This window comes from Metopolophium dirhodum, chromosome 4 (assembly GCF_019925205.1).
Source record: "Metopolophium dirhodum isolate CAU chromosome 4, ASM1992520v1, whole genome shotgun sequence".
In the NCBI taxonomy this organism is placed as follows: Eukaryota; Metazoa; Arthropoda; class Insecta; order Hemiptera; family Aphididae; genus Metopolophium; species Metopolophium dirhodum.
In genome coordinates this window covers 24,141,923-24,160,492 of record NC_083563.1, presented here as the reverse complement: position 1 = coordinate 24,160,492, position 18,570 = coordinate 24,141,923, and the positions used below count along the sequence as shown (strand labels likewise).

Below are 18,570 nucleotides of genomic sequence, written 5' to 3'. Positions count from 1 at the left end.
AAAAAAAAATTAAAATACATTTCTCTCATTGCTTAAGAATTTTTTTTTATTATACATTAGGATACTATATTATATTATTGCTCGCTCGACCATAAAAATATAACATTGTGAACGATTACAATTGTAGTTACCTATTAATATGAAACATTAGATATGAAATATAAACTATAAATGGTTGGCGAACTTTTCTGAGTTTTTCGACGATGACTTCGAAGTTAAGTTATAACTTAAAGACATTTTGTTAGTTTAAATATGTTCAAGTTCCACTAATTTTTTACGACATTCATAGAAAATACTTGCAGATGCAGTCTGTTGGTCCTTGAGGATATTTTATACGTTTAGAACAGAGAATCCCATTTCTTCAATTGACTGTTTTAATGTCCTCGTTGCAGGGAAATAGAGTGATGTTGATGACGAATTACCGCTTTGATTGTATAGACCTGGCGAGGTATGATATCGAGATACCATTCTAATATTTTTTTGTTTTTGTTCAGTGTTTTCATTTTAAGGAAATCTTTTGAGATTATAAACGTAGACTCATCTGGTCCCAAGATCGTGGTTTAGTGCATTGAGATTAGTAATATTTTTAATAAATATTGGCGGTGACTTACGAATAAAGCCATCGTTTTCCGTCCACAGATCACACCTTGAGTAGGAGGCAGATCTGTGATCGGTGGATGTCTAAGTACATCAGTGAACTATTTTCCTCGGAGAGAGGTGCGCATATCGATTTGGAGAAACAAAATGTTTGCTTTTATTGTCCAGCTTCGGAGACGACGAGGATAGTGAAGATAACGATAAATATCGTTTTGATTGGTTGATATTCCGATTTGATGTGTATAGAATATATTTATCATATAACTTGATGGTGTAGTGTACAACTTTGTTTTGTCCGAGGTATCGCATGTCTGTTACCATAACTATATATTATGGCGACGAGAGCGATAGAAGCGTATGTACGATGCGATGTTCGTCACAGAACTGCAGACTATATAGTTAATTACATAATATATAAGTAATATTATTTGTAAATATATTTAAATTTGAAGTACACATTTCCGAATTATAGGTAATATATTTTATTTAACCATAATATTCAAACGTGGTCGTGCGCACCTATATTATAATATACGTAACTCGAAGTCTTCCCGGGAGGAGACGGGGAGTGTATCCATATTATTTAGTACAATGCTATAGTACTATACCATAGTAGACAGGTAGGTGTGTACGGAGACACCCTGCTATGTATATTCTTCTGGTGCGTGAGCGTCGTTGGCGTTAAAAAATATAATGTGGGGTAAATCTCGCGTACGGGCGCGATGTACTGCAACTGTATATATATTATATACATGTTGTGTGTGTGTATGCATATTGTATATTTGTATGTGTATGCGCAGACTTAACGGCGTTTTAATTCAATCTGGGAATAGCAATCGTGGATCGCTCGCCCCCCCGTCGGTATAAATCGCGTTCTCTGGCCTCCCGCGTGATATATGGCCGGCGTGGGAATCACTGCGCTGCTGTGCGCCGCGCGCACCGCCGTCGGAATATCCAAAAACACCCCCCCCCCCCCACAGCCGGTACGGCTTCCGGGGTGCAGTCTCACCCCCGCCCCGGGCGCACGCCCGCCAGTCGCGCCGCCCGGAAATATGCAAAACGGTATTGAAAATTCGGACGTTATAAAACTCATACGCGCTACGTATACCCCTATATATAATATAATGTAGTACATGTATGTGTATGTGCGTGTAATAAATAATAATATATTATACAATGTGCGCGCGGCTAAAATAATATACAATATTATTATATTATATCATAGGCGGTGATGCCGCGTTTATAGGGGTGCTATTTAAAGGTATATTGAATCAGTGTTTAGTGTATATTAATATAGGTAGATACGACGTTCCTATATTACACGGTTATAATATTATATATATCTAGTAAAACGTAAATGGCTGTTAAATATTGTTTAATAGCAGCTGCTATCTACTTATCTTAGTGTCTACAATTTTTGTTATTGTTGGAGAATTTTAAATGTATAACATTTAAATAATTTGAAACAAGTGAAAAAAAATCATCTATACCAGTCACCAGAGGATCGCTATACCCGCATGCGTTGTCTCCGTCTTACAAATTTACAACATACCAAAAGACTGTTTTGCGCGGGATGAGCCACTCCCTCGGTATTTATAGTAGGGTTACCAAAATTCCACAACGCATAAGGAACAACTTTATCTGTGTCGTAGCGTTTTTATCATAATATGTATAACATAAATAAAATTAAAGTTATCAGTTTGAAAACATTAGGATTTTTCGTATTTTTCATTTAATTATTAAAAATTATTGGCAAATGCCATCAAAAAAATAAAAACGCTACGAGACAGATAAAGTTGTTACCTATGCGTTGTGGAATTTTGGTAATTCTACTATTAATACCGAGGGAGTGGTTATACCTATCCCGCGCAAAACAGTATTTTGGTATGTTGTACATTTGTAAGACGGAGACAACGCATGCGGGCGTATAGCGTCCTCTTAAGTTTTTTTTTTTTATTTTAGGTACCTACTCCTTTTAATAGTGTGTAATTATTATAATATGCTTATTGTGGATCAAACGCGCGTACTACTAATGTCTTATAACAAAACCATTCAAAATGATTTACCGGTATAAGTATAACAATCATTTTTAACGTATCTATAGTTTAATGTATTTTCTGTGCCGCCAGGTTGTCTTACGAGTACCAGCAGTGGTACGTCGTACACGGTACACTCGTATGCGTGGACCAGTTTGAGAACTTTTGATCAATACCACCTAATTACTATATAATAAAAATAAAACTATATTTTATATTTTATTTTAATTTTATAAATAGTTTTTAAAAACAGATGCTTAATATTTCTAAGTGGTATTCAGTAATCAATAATTTATTGTTCTAATAACACATATTTTGAAGTACGAACTGAGAAATACATTTTCAAGAACTAATCTCTCTTTCTAGTTTTTACTCTCTCGTTCGCGGGTGAAATAAGCGTAATATAAGCGTCTTCAAGAGAAACAAAAATACAGAGATACTTTTTTATTATTTTATTAATGTATTAATGTATTAGCTGTCCCACCCGACATTGCTCGTTCCAAAGATTTGTATTTTTTTATTAATATATTTGTAAAAAAATGAATAGGTATACCATATTTCTATTACCTAATTATAATAGTTATATAATATGTACCAATGGCAACCATTTAAATCAACAAAAAAATAATCTGAAGTTTTCTTAAAAGAAATTTATGTGTGAGCTATCCTTTCGGGAATAAAGAAATACGCTATAAACACCCTCCTTGTTTCAACGAATCTATTTATATAACTATTATTGAAAACGACCCAGTAGTTTTTGAGTTTATTAACTTACGGACTTATAACGAATAAACGTGTGGCGGATTGGAAATATACCACTTGGTAACCAAGGGCAACCATTTATTAACAAAAAAAAAATTCTAATTTCCAACGTAAATCTTAAAATCCTTGTGTGAACGACTCATTAAAATATGAATTTCCTTTCTTAGTGCACCCCTGCATGATGGAACTAGTATTTTAGATTCTACGTTGATCAGTCGTCACTCGAAAAATCACTTATGTATCAACTACAGTGAAATATGTGTTGATTATATTTTAAAAACTTACATTTTTAATATCAAATGAAATGTTTACTACATAATTTGTCGACGGACATAATTCTGAATATTTGGTGCGATACCTAATTATCAGGAAGGTGTTAAGCTAGTTTAAGAAAGTAAGTTTGGGGCAGAGAAAATAGAAACAATTTTGAAGTATGTGGGTACCAGTGATAAAGAAAGTGGGCGGAATTGGGACCCTTATCTGTGCAAATTAACTACAAGCACGAGATGTACCTGCTGAAGAAATTCCTGAACGCTTGGGATAGTTGCAGGGATATACTGGATTCAATGGATGCGACTCCTCCTCGGAACATTTGGCCGTTAAAGTGTTCTAGGTCCGGAGACACCGTCCCTTCATCATCTGTGGACGCTGACGCAGCAAGACATGTTGGCCATCCGTCGTGGAAACGTCACCGTTCCACTACCGGCAGATAATTCAGAACGACACGAGACATGACTAATTCCGATTAGGACACCTACAAAGCTGGTGAATGGAGCTGATAGGTACTTCAATATTTAATCTGATTAGACGCTGTGACTTATAATCGCACAATGCAATTATGTGGGGGTGGGGGTCAAAATTCCAAATCTCTTACCACACTTATATACCGAGGCATCTCAAAATCAAAATTATCGAAATCCCAACCGAAAATCGGTCGAAATCATTAAAGCGTGAAAACGAAGAACAGAGAGTCGAAGGGACTATCGTTTATTTAAAGTTTGACCCCCCCCCCCTTTAATAAATGTATTATTTATATACCAAAACTGTAGGGTTGACGGTTTTTTCGGTGTACCGGGTTTTTGCTGAATCGGTACACCGTAAACCGGCGTATACCGTAGTACCGGAAAACCGCAATACCGGCAAATACCGGAAAACGTATTATAAACGGTACAGGTTACAGTAAGGTTACGATTTTCCGTTATTACGGTATACCGTTTCATACCTGTACCGAATCTAATACCGCAATACCGGTTTCCGATTTCAATACCGTCAACCCTCAAAAACTGTAAAAACTGGGTTTAATTTATACTTAACCCCCCCTCCCCTGCATTTCAAAATCCCTGGCTACGTGACTATCCAGATAGGTATAGATAAATCAATACTCAATGATAGTATGTTACGGTAACTGAGTAAATTACATTATACCAATACATCGAAGTACCTATACCTATATAACGTAAGTAGTAGGTACCTCGTTATTAAATATTTTTCAAAGGAAGCAAATATAATACTATGAAACCATGTTCATACTAAAAACTAATACAACATTTAAATACAATTTTATTTGTCAAAATTGTCTAAGTATAATAAGTAGGTACTACTCGCTTCACGTGTATATAGAACACTACAGGACTCCGAGAAAATAAGGAGTACTTCAAGAAAACAAACCTCTGTAAGTTTAGGGTGATCTCACCTCCATCCACATAAAAAACTTATAATGGAATCTGTATTCTATACAGGTCAGTTTGAATAGTTATATTCTAAGGATGTTTTCAATCTAAACTGTTGAGATTTCAAAGATAGTTCGTTAATACATGTAAATGATAAAATTAATCATAAAATATAAAAGTTAATAAATAATAAGTAATTATTTATTGAACTGGACACTGTAGGAACAAACATATTTTAAAAGTTTGTTTAAGAGAAATAAAACAAAATAGTATTAATTTATTAAGTTGTATTATTATTTATAGTATTTTTAACACATTGAATAAATCTATAGATACCTAATCAGACAATACCAATTGTAAACTCATAAAGAGATCTGCATCCAAACTGGATCCATATCCATATCCATACTGGAAATTGTACAGGTTACTGTTGTTTAACAGGTCAACTATAATATAAAAAAACATAACTAACAAGAAAAATACAGCCGTATAATATTTAGTATTTAATAGCTGATCTCGTGCACTTTGATGCCCGTTAAATGTATAGTGTTCAAAACTTATCTTGACTTTTCCATTGCCTGGAATAAAAATTCTGGTTCGCAGCAGTAGGTGTATTATCAGGAAGGCAATCTACCTGCGGTAGATCGCAGACCCCGTACTGTTTGTACGTAAGTTTATGATTTAACCAAATTCGTAAATATCGCATTTTTCAATGCTCTATCTTAATTTATAGGTATTTATAGGTATTATTATAACAATTTTTTTTTTATTATAACTAAAAGGTGTATTTATTATTACATAGCATTTATAAAAAAATATCATTACAATTTATTCGATCATTTATTATTCAATGAACTGCTCTAAGTTATTGCCATTATTTTCAACGCATGCTTCCATTCGTCGCAGTAGTTCTCTTTGTGTAGCTGTTATTATTTGGTCTTCGGTGAGTTCACTACACGCAATGATTATTTTGTTTTTCAAATCTTCAAGATTAATAGGCGGATTAGCATAAACTACTGTTTTTAAATGTCCCCATAAAAAATAGTCTATTGGTGTTATATCAGGAGATCTAGGAGGCCATTGTACTGGACCATATGTCCCCATCCATTTATGGCCAAATGTTTGGTTAAGGTATTCTTGAACAATTATTGCATTATGGGCGGGTGCCCCATCTTGTTGGAAAAATAAATTCATGCGGGTATCTAAGTTGAATTCATCCAAAAATGTTGGTAGTGTGTTTGACAAAAAGTCTAGGTACCTCCTTCCTGTCAGAGTACCGTTGTAAAAGTAAGGACCTAGTAATCTACCACATAAAAGTCCACACCAGACATTCGTTCCCCACACATGCTGAAAGTTTGAATCATTTGTCCAATAAGGATTAGTATCCGACCAATAGCGGTTATTTTGTTTGTTGATCACACCATTATTAGTGAATTTTGATTCATCAGTCCAACAAACATAATTTAAAAATAGTGGTTCTTCTTGAATTTTTACCATTAACTATGCAATAAATGTAAGTCTTCTATCGGAATCACCGGGTATTAAATGTTGTATCATGTTAGATCGATATGCGTGAAATTTATGTTTTTTTTAAAATTGAATGTGCTTTCCCCACAGAGACACCGACTTCTCTCGCCAAATTTCTAACAGAAGAACGAGGATTTATTTGAATATATGCTAATACCTGTAATTCTTCATTTTCATTAGGTTCATGAACTCGCGGTCTCCTATTTCGGCGGCGGTTTGCAATAGCTGGAAGTTCTCCTTTTTCTCTAAGATTTATTACTATACGTAAAAAATAATTGTATGGTGGATGATATCTCTCGGGATATCGTTCAGCATTAAGTGCCGCTGCGTTACGCGAATTTTGATGACATTCTCTAAAAATTAATACCATATCGGTTTTTTCGGAATAGTTTGCCATTGTACAGAAAATAATATGTCACGCGCGACTCACGAAAAACGTTTGACTATTCACAATGAATTTTAGAATGCTATCAAAATATCTTATTCACACAGGTTAATAGTATAACTTTCATTATAATACTATTAAAAACAAATTAAGATAATAGTAGTAGATAATTTAGTAGTTTTAATAAAAATAAATTGTTATAATAATACCTATAAATACCTATAAATTAAGATAGAGCGTTGAAAAATGCGATATTTACGAATTAACTATTTTAAAACTTTCGACCGTCATAAAAATAGCAATTTTGAAGATATCAACAAACTATAAAGATCTAAGTTGTTCAGAAAAAATAAAGAATTCGAAATCCGCTCTCCAAAATAGTGGTTGCTATTCAAGAAATATTTATTTTACTGCGCATGCGCTGATAAAAAAAAATTAAAAATTAGAATTTATCAAAAAAATATGTATTTATAAGTCCTATATGCAGTATAAAAACCCCGAATCAAATTCAAGGTCATACGATCGAAATATTTCCTGTTACCTTTAAAATTGAACACACAGTATATATAAAAATGGAGCGTGAAAAATGTATGTTACCTCATCAATCGAGACCGGCTGTTTTTATAAATTGACAAAAAGAAAAAATACAAATCAACAAACATGCCCGATTAACCAATAGCAACCAATATAATATAATACATTATTATTATTTTAATCTGCAACAATGAACTAAATTTTTTATTATTTAGTTTATTTTTTTCTGGACAGATACCTAGCGCAACTGTTGTATTTTTGACATCCCGATTTTCTGGTGGATTTTTCTAAAATTTTCTTTCGTAAAAACCTCCTGGCAATTTCAAACATCTTAAAAAATTTGAGCCAAATCGAACCCACCATTCTTGAGGTATAACGTACATTTTTCACGCTCCAATTTTATATAAATAGATTATTAGCCAAATAATAACACCATATTATAATATATAAACATTTTATTATTTTAGAAATCTAAATTTTAACAAATGTGTAAGAACTGAAAACCTTAAAATTGATTTTACAACAAGAAATATGCATTAGCTTACATTTTATTTAATAATAAAAGAACAAAATTAAATTTTTTTTAGAATTTTTATAAAAAAATAACTTTAAAATTTACAATTAAATATGCATTTTTAATAACAATTTACTTCTAGAAAACCAATCAGCTAGGTATGCACTTGGTTAAACATACTAAATAGAATCAATCGTAAGTATTCAATAATATTATAATTATAATTATAACAACATTTTAAAACCAAAAACCTAAAAGTACAAAACCTATATTATATAATTTAAAGTTTATTTAAAAATATACCTAGAAAAAATCATTAAATTTTCTATAAATGAGACAGTAATCATAATCAATTATTTATTCTTTTTTGCCTTTTTAAATTAATTATAAATTTAATTTAACTAACTAAATTTTAAATACTTAAATTTAAATACATTAGTTTATAATTTAAGAGATCTGCGTAAATAGTACAGAAAACCAAATATACTTCAGTCATTCCTTAATAAAAATAGGTATATGATTACATGTAACATTACAGAATATAAGCATTCAATGTAGAAACAAAAAAATAGAGACTAATCATTAAATTGAAAAGAACTTCTTAACACTAAGAGAAAAAAATTAAATTAAATATAGATAATATAGAACTGAAATTGGGGAATTTACTGAATTATAAATTAATGAAAATAAAACAAAAGAAAAAGAAAATGGATGATAACATTTACATTTTGCTGTCTGAAAAATAGTACTTTCGTTTCAGTAGTCAAAAAAGAAAAAAATATGTACCTAATTAGCAACTATTGAATAAAAGCATTAACCAGCAAAGATTCTTTCTGAATCTTTGGTATCAATATCCAGATTAGAACAATAGTCAGAAGTAGAAGAAACTGGCCTACTCGGTAGGTCTTCAGTATTTTTGTTACAAGGTAATTTTTTAATATCTAGATATAATGCAAAATCATTGATTCCTTTGTTGATAACTACATTTTCAATAGTTGAACTTTTTGTTTTTAAGTCTGAACCAAATTTTTCAAACTTAAAATCAGTTTTTGGGGTATCTATAAACAATACTTTTTTTACATCTGCCACAGACTTTCGTTTAGATGTAACAACATTGTCTTTATGTTTAGGAGAGTTTAATTTCAATTTTAATACTGTACTCTTGTGCTTCATCACTAGAGCACGCATTGCTTCACTAGTGCTAGTTTTTATTTCTGAACCAGTCTTCTGCAACCATTGTTTAGAACATACTTTAAATAATTGTTGAAGAAATGGTCGAAATTGCTTGTGATGACTATCGACACCACAATCTTTTAACACTTCCGATACAGCCCATAATAATTTCTGAAACAATTTTTGAATTAACTTGTGTTACAGTAAAACCCATTTGAAACAATCTCCAAGGGACCACACCAGTTGAAAAAAACATAAAAAAGAAAAATAAATATTCATCAAGGGACTCAGGACAATAAGCTTATTAAGATGGAGTGTCTTAAACCTGTTTTACTGTATATGTGAAATAATTTATTAGTACCAGACATAATTTGTGTATACATAATTCTCTCAGTATGATTATCAATAAACGATGCCCCTACAGTGGAAGGACGACAGCAAAGGTGAAGTGCTCATTGTAGGCGTGCACAATACCACCATAGAAAAAAAAAGGTAAGATTATAAATTATAACACATTTAACACATTATAACTCACTTAAAGAGAGAAAACAACTTTTATTTACATAGCATACGTAAATATAAAAATTGAATACTTTATTTTAAATTAAATAATAAACATTGATATTTGTTTGTTGTGAAGGAATACAGTAATAATATAGTTATCCTCCTACCACTGTTGTAGTTATAACAACTTATATTATATTCAAGTTTAAGATTTTTCACTAAATAACCTTATAAATTATAATTTATAATTAATCGGTAAATAGCATTAATAAGATGCAACAAATTTCGGTAAGGAGCTAAAAAGACAAGTAGTTGCAAATTTTATAATTACAGCAAAAATATAAATACAAACCTGTTTATGAAGTTTACTAAGTTCTTTTTGATTTGGTTTTGTATTAAACAAATTTTTCGGAGTCGCTGATTCTATATTATTAAAAAATTTCAATACTCTTTGGCATTTTTTGACTGGTTCTGTTCTAGTAATATTTGATGTCTGTTTATCCTCTTGGTCATCACCAAATAATTTTGCACTCAAAGGAGCAGCACTCCATCTATAAAATTATAATAAATAAATATTTTTTTTAAATAATTTCTCAACGTTAAATATATTCAGTTTTTCATATTTATTAGTAGGTAAACATTATAAAATTGAAAGATGAGCTATGAATAATATTATCTCAGATACACAATAACAAAAGTATTATTATATTATAGTCTGCATCAAACAAACTAGTGGTTGGTGATCCTGCTCTCAGCCCACACTAAAATTGAAACGGTATATTTTAGACAACATTCATACACAAAAACAGAATTCCTACAGGTATAAGTAAAGCGCGTCAAATTGAAATAAATTTGTAGTACCAACTGTAGAACGCTTCAAGGTGGGCAGAGAACCAACCACCACTCAATTTGTAAAGTGGACTTTAGTATTATTACTAGCATTGGCATTATAATTATTATTACAGTGAAACTTCCATATAACGAACTTCCATTTAACGAAATATTTTTAAGAACTATGACCTTCATTATTAATTACACGTAAATTTATCTCCAAATAACAAATCTGATGTTTCTATATAACGAAATAATTATTCGATAAAAACCAGTTTTTGTAAATGTTGTTACTATCAAATTGAAAGTTTATATCATTTTTTCAAAGCTGGATTTACAAATGAAAATATTGAAACGGATATTGAAATACCAGATGTACAACGAGAATGGGAGTTAGTTCACTGCGATGGCGTTACTTTACAAGATTATTTGAAAATTGATGAAGATATCGCCGTATATGAATCACCTACTGAAGAAAGTATTGTAGAAGAGGTTAGAAAAAAAGAAAATCCTGATGAATTTGAAGAAGATGACGAAGAGGAACATGCAGTAGAACAATCCAAACTCACAGAAGAAGACATATTAAACGCTTTATCGGTGGTAAGAAATGGTTTTAGACAAGAAGCAAATGTTCCCGATGACATTTTTTTAAAACTTGACGATATAGAAACTTTTTACGAAAGAAGGACAATTTTCAAAAATAATAAGCAAACAAAACTTACTGATTATTTCTTTTAAATTATATTTAAGGTTAAAAATTAAATTAAACTGTAATATGATGTTTGATGTTGTTTTTACATACATACAATATACATAATAAAAAAATAATAAAAAAAATGTTGAAAAAAATACGTAATTCTATTTAACAAATTCCTCTATATAACAAATTTTTTTTGCTGCTTATTCGACTGGAAGTTTCACTGTATAACTATACTACAGTAAAACTTTGCTAAGGCCTAAGACGGAATCACTTGGGGCTGTCCAATTTTTCTGTCTTATCAGAGTTTCCTTCATGGGGTTCACATTCATTATGTTGTATTTGAATAGACTAAAGAAATTGTCTGGGTTACAAGGTGTCTGTGTTACCAAGTTTCCGTCTTACAGAAAGTTTACTGAATCTCATCTATTTTCTATTCTATTAATATGTATATATTTTTAATATTAAGTTAATAATTTGTTTATTACATTTCGCTTCCTTAAATTAAATGTTAAATATATTAAAAAATGTAAGTTTTATAAATTATTACCTTTTAACTGGTGTAGTATTTGATGTATCGCTACAAATTGAAAGAGCACTAAGAGGAGACGACTCTTCAGAATTTGGATTTTGACTATAACACACACGTTTTCTAGAACAATACATTTCAGGACTTTGAAATAGTGCTCTTTTATGACTAATTGATCTTCTGTTGGCGCCATTTCGATTTTCAAGATAACTTTTCTCTAATGGTTTTATATTTTCCCTTTTTAGTTTTCTTTAAAAATAATAAATGTAATTAATATTAAATATGTCAATAAATTATTATATTCTTACCCTGGCACTAAAATTCGACGTTTATTTTCAATTAGAGCTAATTTTGCTTTAGCTTCTGCTAATATTTGAGGTTTTGAAACCGGTTTTCTTCGAATTAATCGTAAACTTTGTTCAACAGGCTTAACTTGTTGAATGACTAATCCACGTTCTTTTTTAGGCTGTGGCGTAAATCCTGTGTTCATAAGAGATTTTGTCTCATTTGAAACATACCTTTGTTGGTACTTAGTTTCCAATAATGCCATTTCTGCAGATTTGTTATCAATGTTATAGCTATAATAAAAAAACAAATTTAAAAAAGGTAATGATTTTAGTTTTTTTTCACATTTTACTTACTAAACATCAAAACACTGGACATTAGATACTTCTGGCCATGGCCAATTAATTGCGCGGTCAATATTTTTTAGTTCTTTTGTTTCAGGTTTCTTGGTTAGAAAATTTGATTTTTCGTGTTGATACCATCTATCTAGTATATCATTTACACTCAGCCGACAAGTAGTAACTGTTGGCGGAGGAGGTAAGACATTGGATAAATCATTTTTTAATTTAGTTATTATACGATCTCTGTTTTGAAATAATAAAGACTGATACTCGTCTTCATAACTGACTGTACTAGTTAACTTTACAACACAATCGTTTGCATCTAAAAATAAAAATATTTAACATCATTATAGCCAATATTAGTTTTAACAAAATGTAATCATCACCACAATGACAGAAATAATCAAATTATGTAGTTCATGGATTTTAAACATTGTAATATGTATTTTTTTACATTTACGTTTCAACATACAAACAAAATTAATAAACATGCATTTATTGAATTTGTAATTACTTAAACATGAATAAAATCCTAATATTAATAAAATCTTAATATTAATAAAAATATTATTATTAATAAGCTCCTGATATTAGTAAATTCCCAATATTAATAAAATCTTAATATTAATAAATTCCTAACATTAATAAAATCTTCATATTAATAAATTCCTAACATTAATAAAATCTTCATATTAATAAATTCCTAATTTTAATAAGATCCTTATATAATTAATTCCTAGTATTGATAAAATCCTAATATATTATTTATTAATAATATTAATATTATTTGGGAACTTTTCTACTTTACCGGACACCCTTTTTTTTGCGATTTTTTTTGGGGGACTTTGTCATATTTTTGACGAAAAAAATTATGGTGAAATCAGAATTTGGGGCTCGGACTTAGTTTCGAAGTTATCGGCGAATGAAGTTGGCTATTTTAAGTTCACTGTCCCTATCATAAAGATTGATGTTTTTGTTTTTGAAACTTGTGCTTTTATGGAGATTACGGTGCGAGGTTATCCACTTTATCAGGTAATTAAAAACGAAAATATCCCTCGATCTGCTATCCAAATCCACCTAAGTTAAATTAAAAATGTATATTTGTTGCACCGAAAACTTAAATAATGATATAAATAACTCATTGTATTGGGTTTATTGTTCCATTAAAACACCATAAAATTGTAGATTAAGTATATCTAACGTATTATACATTTTCTAAACTTAAATGATGATATAAATAACTCATTGCATTAGGTTTATTGTTTCATTAAAACACCATAAAATTGTAGATTAAGTATATCTAACGTATTATACATTTTCTATAACAAAAAACCACTGTGTTTTTCTGTGCGTACGCGAAAACATCTACGACACTACTTTCCTATACGATGGAGAATCATATTAATTTATTCGATTTATTTATGATGTCAAACCTAAACAACGGTTTAGGTTTGATAAATAAATTACAACTGTTAGGTGCATTGCCCACGGAAGAAAAATGTATCCGTGGACATCAAATGAAGTTGGTGAAAGACCAATCTTCACTCGACAAGTTTAAATGCAACGACGACGGCAACGACGAAGAATTGTAGAATTATAAGAATTGTACTTAGTTGATAGTGAATAAAAATTAAAATAGTTGAAAAAATTTGTTGTGCATAGGAAGTGCACAATCTGTTTTCATATAATCTGTGGCGTTACTGCGCATGCGCTGGGACTTATTCGCGTGTATGGGCAGTGATGCCTTGCTAGCGGCACTCGTCGCTACGCTCCTCGGCGCCGTCGCTCCGCTCCGCAAATCGAAAATATCCCTCGACTTGCTGTGCAACACCACTAGGTCACAGGGTAAGTTATGTCGTAGTATGGGCAGTGATGCTTTGCTAGCATCAATCTTCATGATAGGGACAGTGAACTTAAAATAGCGAACTTCATTCGCCGATAACTTCGAAACTAAGTCCGAGCCCCAAATTCTGACTTCACCATCGTTTTCAGCGTACTTACCTACATATATTTCAATTACAAAAATCGCAAAAAAAAAGGTGTCCGGTAAAGTAGAAATATACCATTATTTGTAATTACTAAAACATTTAGACATCTTATCCACTCTTGTTAGGTATCTCCATATTTCTGTACCTATACCTACTTCAGTACAATATATTTTCAATTATTATTATTATGTATTAATACCCATATCTAAGTATAAATGATTTATTTTAGGTTTAAATGGTTTAAATAATAAATATAAACCGTATAAACTTTAATTATTAGTCATTTTACCTGACCTAACAATATTAAAAGTGAAACTGTTTATAAATTATTTGTTTTATAATTCATAATCATGTAAAACAATAAACTTAAGATTAAATTTAGTATTTAACATAAGTACAATACTTATAAAATAAACATCTTTACAAACATAATATACAGTAGAATCCCTCTGATTCGGTCTTCGCTAGTCCGGACAGCTGGTTCATTCGAACAGTCAATAATTTATATTGTGAATGAATATCTGTATATTGTATATATATTATATAGGTATACACACAAAAACATATACAAAAATTATTTTGAGGAAGAGGTAAAAATATTGAGATACAATGTAGTAAATGCTTCTTATTGAATAGATACAATTTAAAGGGATCCTATAAATTATACCCAGGGTCAAAATGCACCTTGATAACACCTTTTCACGATTTTAATTAATAATTAATTATAGCAGTATACTACTATAAGATAAACATTGAATTCATCATTATATAGTTATAGAAGTCATTAATGTTATATTGTATTTTATGCTCGATTTTATGTAAGTTGTTATAATTAAGTATTCATTAGTTATCTACATTTTATCATTTTATACTACATAATATTATTGATAATAGCTTAAAACCTTGCATTTATAATATATATATATATATATATATATATATATATATATATTATAAAAATATATTCTAGGTACCTATTTACACAAATAAAAATCAGTTAGTTAATTAAGCTTAGCCATAAGTGATTCTAAATATTACAAATACATCTCAGAAAAAATTAACACCTACTAATAATTAATAGGTACTTATAAATGTGATTAATGATTGGTGAAAATATAGTGCATTATATTTTATTAACCAATATAAGGTACATATATTATAAAATTATATATTTAAATAAATAAGAATGAATCATACTCTGAAATGTCAGAAGATAAAATTTTGCACATAAACAAAATGAGAATTTTGTTTGGGAAAAACTAAAATAAATTTTTTGTTTATATTAAATAATATATATACCAAAATCTAAATATTGAATTTAAAGTTGCTTTAATATTATTATCCATATCAATGGTGAACCTATGGCATGCGCATATTTGCCAAATTTTAACAGCACTTGAAAATATTTTTGTTTCATTGTTAAATATTGTGTTTAATAAAAGTAATAGTGAACAAAAAATTATTTATTATCATTTTTATATAATATAATTACTAATTATTAGATGTTGAAAATTTGGAATTCACTTCCAAACATATTTTGTACTAAATAGTTCACTTAAACTAGTATCAACAATCAATAAACAGTTATAAAAGTTTATTTTCTGCAAAAGAAGTTTTCTCCCATGTGCTTAGGTACCTATGCACAAAATAAAAACATGATATTCATATTGAAAATTAACTTATTCAAATACAATTTGCAGAAAAACAGAACATTGTCTATTTAACATATTGACAAAATTAATAAAATGATTTTTCAAATATATAATACGAAACATTTTTTATACTGTAAATAATAAGATTGTTTTTTATATATTGACTATTATTAAAATTTAGTATTAAGAGATTGGCAGTGCAATATTTATTTTATCTCTCTGACCCAAATGCAACATGGCTAATTTGCATTTAACAGAATCAATATTGTGTTGTAGCTTTAATATTAGAGAGAATTGACCTATCATCAAAATTAAATTTAAGTACATTACCTATCTGTATTATTTTGCATGTTGGTATTTTTTATGATAGTTTAATAACTTCCATTACCTATAGAGTGTTATAGCCTTATAAATACTTAATATTTATGTGAAATATTACAATTTAAAAATGTTCATAAATCGCAGAAAAATTGTAAAAATCCAACGGACTCACACAGAAATGTCACATTAAATTACAAATATAATCAAAACTAATAAAAATAAAAATGTATTTAAAATTTTAAAAATTACCAAACATTAAATCAATTTTTTACATAAAATCTCAAGATTTAACAGTTTTGTAGGAAATCTTAGTTACAAAAGTAAAATTTCTGATCTAATTTTTATAAATTAAAAATATAAAAAAATAAGTATGAAAAACCTAAAAAACTTGTAAAAAATTGCCCACAAAGTGGCTAACTTATAATACCCAAAATGTACTTAACTATTTTATATCTTATTTAATGTACCAAACAGAACTCTGAGCTTATGACACAATATTATTTATGTTAAAAATAAAGAGCACCCCATTAAATATATTTCCTTTAATTATCAAACTTAACATAACCTAAATACCTAACATGTGTTTGATTTGTTTAAATAATAATACATAAATTAAAAGACAACCAACAGATGAATAAATCTTATCCTCGATCTTACCATAAACAAAATGTATTAAATGTAATTCAAAATTGTAATGTACCTACCTAACAGCATGCACCTAAATAATAAAAAATAATAACCTATTGGAAAAACTGTCATATACCTACCTCAACATTTTTATCTTATCATCATTCCCTAAAGACTTACTAAATACCTAATCCGAAAATTTGAATCGATATACACTTATAACTTAACTGCAGAGATACTATTACTATAACCATATTGTATTCAAATAATTAATTTCAACCGAAGTTGTACCTAAATCAATTATTTTATCCATGACAAAATAGTTAGGTATGAACAATTTAATTGTACGCAACTGCCCTATTTTTGATACCATTTCTATACTCATAGTTTTACATCGGATAATAAGATGGACAACTAAGATAGATAGGGTTTACAGTGGTACACCACCCATGTGAATATCACAAAGTTGCTAATATATGTACTAAAATCTATTTTGTCATGACCTCACACCCTGATTAATTATTTGTTCTACTCTTCTAAGTGTACTTAGTTCCATAGAGAAAGAAAGAGTCAACCAATAATATTTTGATCATTGATATTAAACCCTTTATTATTAAACTTATGGATGCTGCATTCTATAATTATCTGTTAGCCAACACAACTAGTACCATGGTAAACCGCAATACTGTTGCATCTCTTTCTCTCTAGTTTAAATGTCAGTTTCTGTTAGAGATAGAACCAATGGTATTTTAGCCGACAAGTGTACGTATAATGAAAATAGAAATGTCAAAGCCTTGGTTCTAACTCATACATAAGAACAATATAAAGTATAATTAAAAGAATATAAATTTTACATTTACTTTGGCATATGGGTAGGATACCCAGCAACACAAAAATTATGCGAAGGGAGGGGGATTGTATCCAAATAATTATACAATTGTAAACAAATAGGAAAACTTATTTTTAATATTAGTAAGGAAGACCCTTAAAATTTGGATTTAAAAAAATTACAAAGAAATACACATAATTTACACACTAAGTTATTAAATTTGTTAGCACAATTAATAAAGAGTATTCTCACCATTGGCAAACAGTTCTTCGTCGGAGAATAAAGATTCTTCGTCTACTGCTGACATGTTTGTATCTTTCGTCATCGAAGTTGTATTCCGAACATAATTATTGCACAAATTTAAAATTAATCAAGAATATAGTATTTACAGTACCTAAGGGTTATCTAAAGAAATGTTGAAATACGAGTACGAGACAACTTTGTTATTTTTGCCGTCTTCAATGACGACTGACGAGTCACACTGTCACCGAACGTCGAAGTCGATTACTGAATAAACATTTATCATGATATTGATTCGCATCTGAATCATAGATCAAGGACCTTGTCCTCACTACGCAAGCACAGATAAATACAACAACAGCCAACGACTTTTAACAGACAACTTGAAATTGAAATCTGTTCACTGTTGTACAATGTTTCATGTATATTATTATATGTAGTTGAATACGTTATACGTCTTGTATATACGGTATTACGGTTATGACTTCATACACCAAACTCCCAAACAAAAACGAAGGTATTGTTTTG

At 29.7% G+C, this 18,570-nt stretch overlaps 2 protein-coding genes across 2 annotated transcripts; both read right to left on the bottom strand.

The window, feature by feature from the left end:
* Positions 1-5,864: 5,864 nt before the first annotated feature.
* On the bottom strand, positions 5,865-6,989 carry LOC132943976 (uncharacterized). The gene is made up of 2 exons (XM_061013166.1): positions 6,668-6,989; positions 5,865-6,240 (listed from the first exon to the last, which is right to left on the bottom strand). The coding sequence occupies exons 1-2, from the start codon at positions 6,987-6,989 to the stop codon at positions 5,909-5,911; spliced, it is 654 nt and encodes a 217-aa protein (XP_060869149.1). The 3' UTR covers positions 5,865-5,908.
* Positions 6,990-8,020: 1,031 nt separating this feature from the next.
* Positions 8,021-18,505, bottom strand: LOC132943758 (uncharacterized). Its single transcript, XM_061012847.1, has 6 exons — positions 18,055-18,505; positions 12,401-12,707; positions 12,068-12,337; positions 11,781-12,008; positions 10,055-10,253; positions 8,021-9,369 (listed from the first exon to the last, which is right to left on the bottom strand). Exons 1-6 carry the CDS (start codon positions 18,125-18,127, stop codon positions 8,839-8,841), a joined length of 1,608 nt encoding a protein of 535 aa, XP_060868830.1. The 5' UTR covers positions 18,128-18,505; the 3' UTR covers positions 8,021-8,838.
* Between the last annotated feature and the right edge of the window lie 65 nt (positions 18,506-18,570).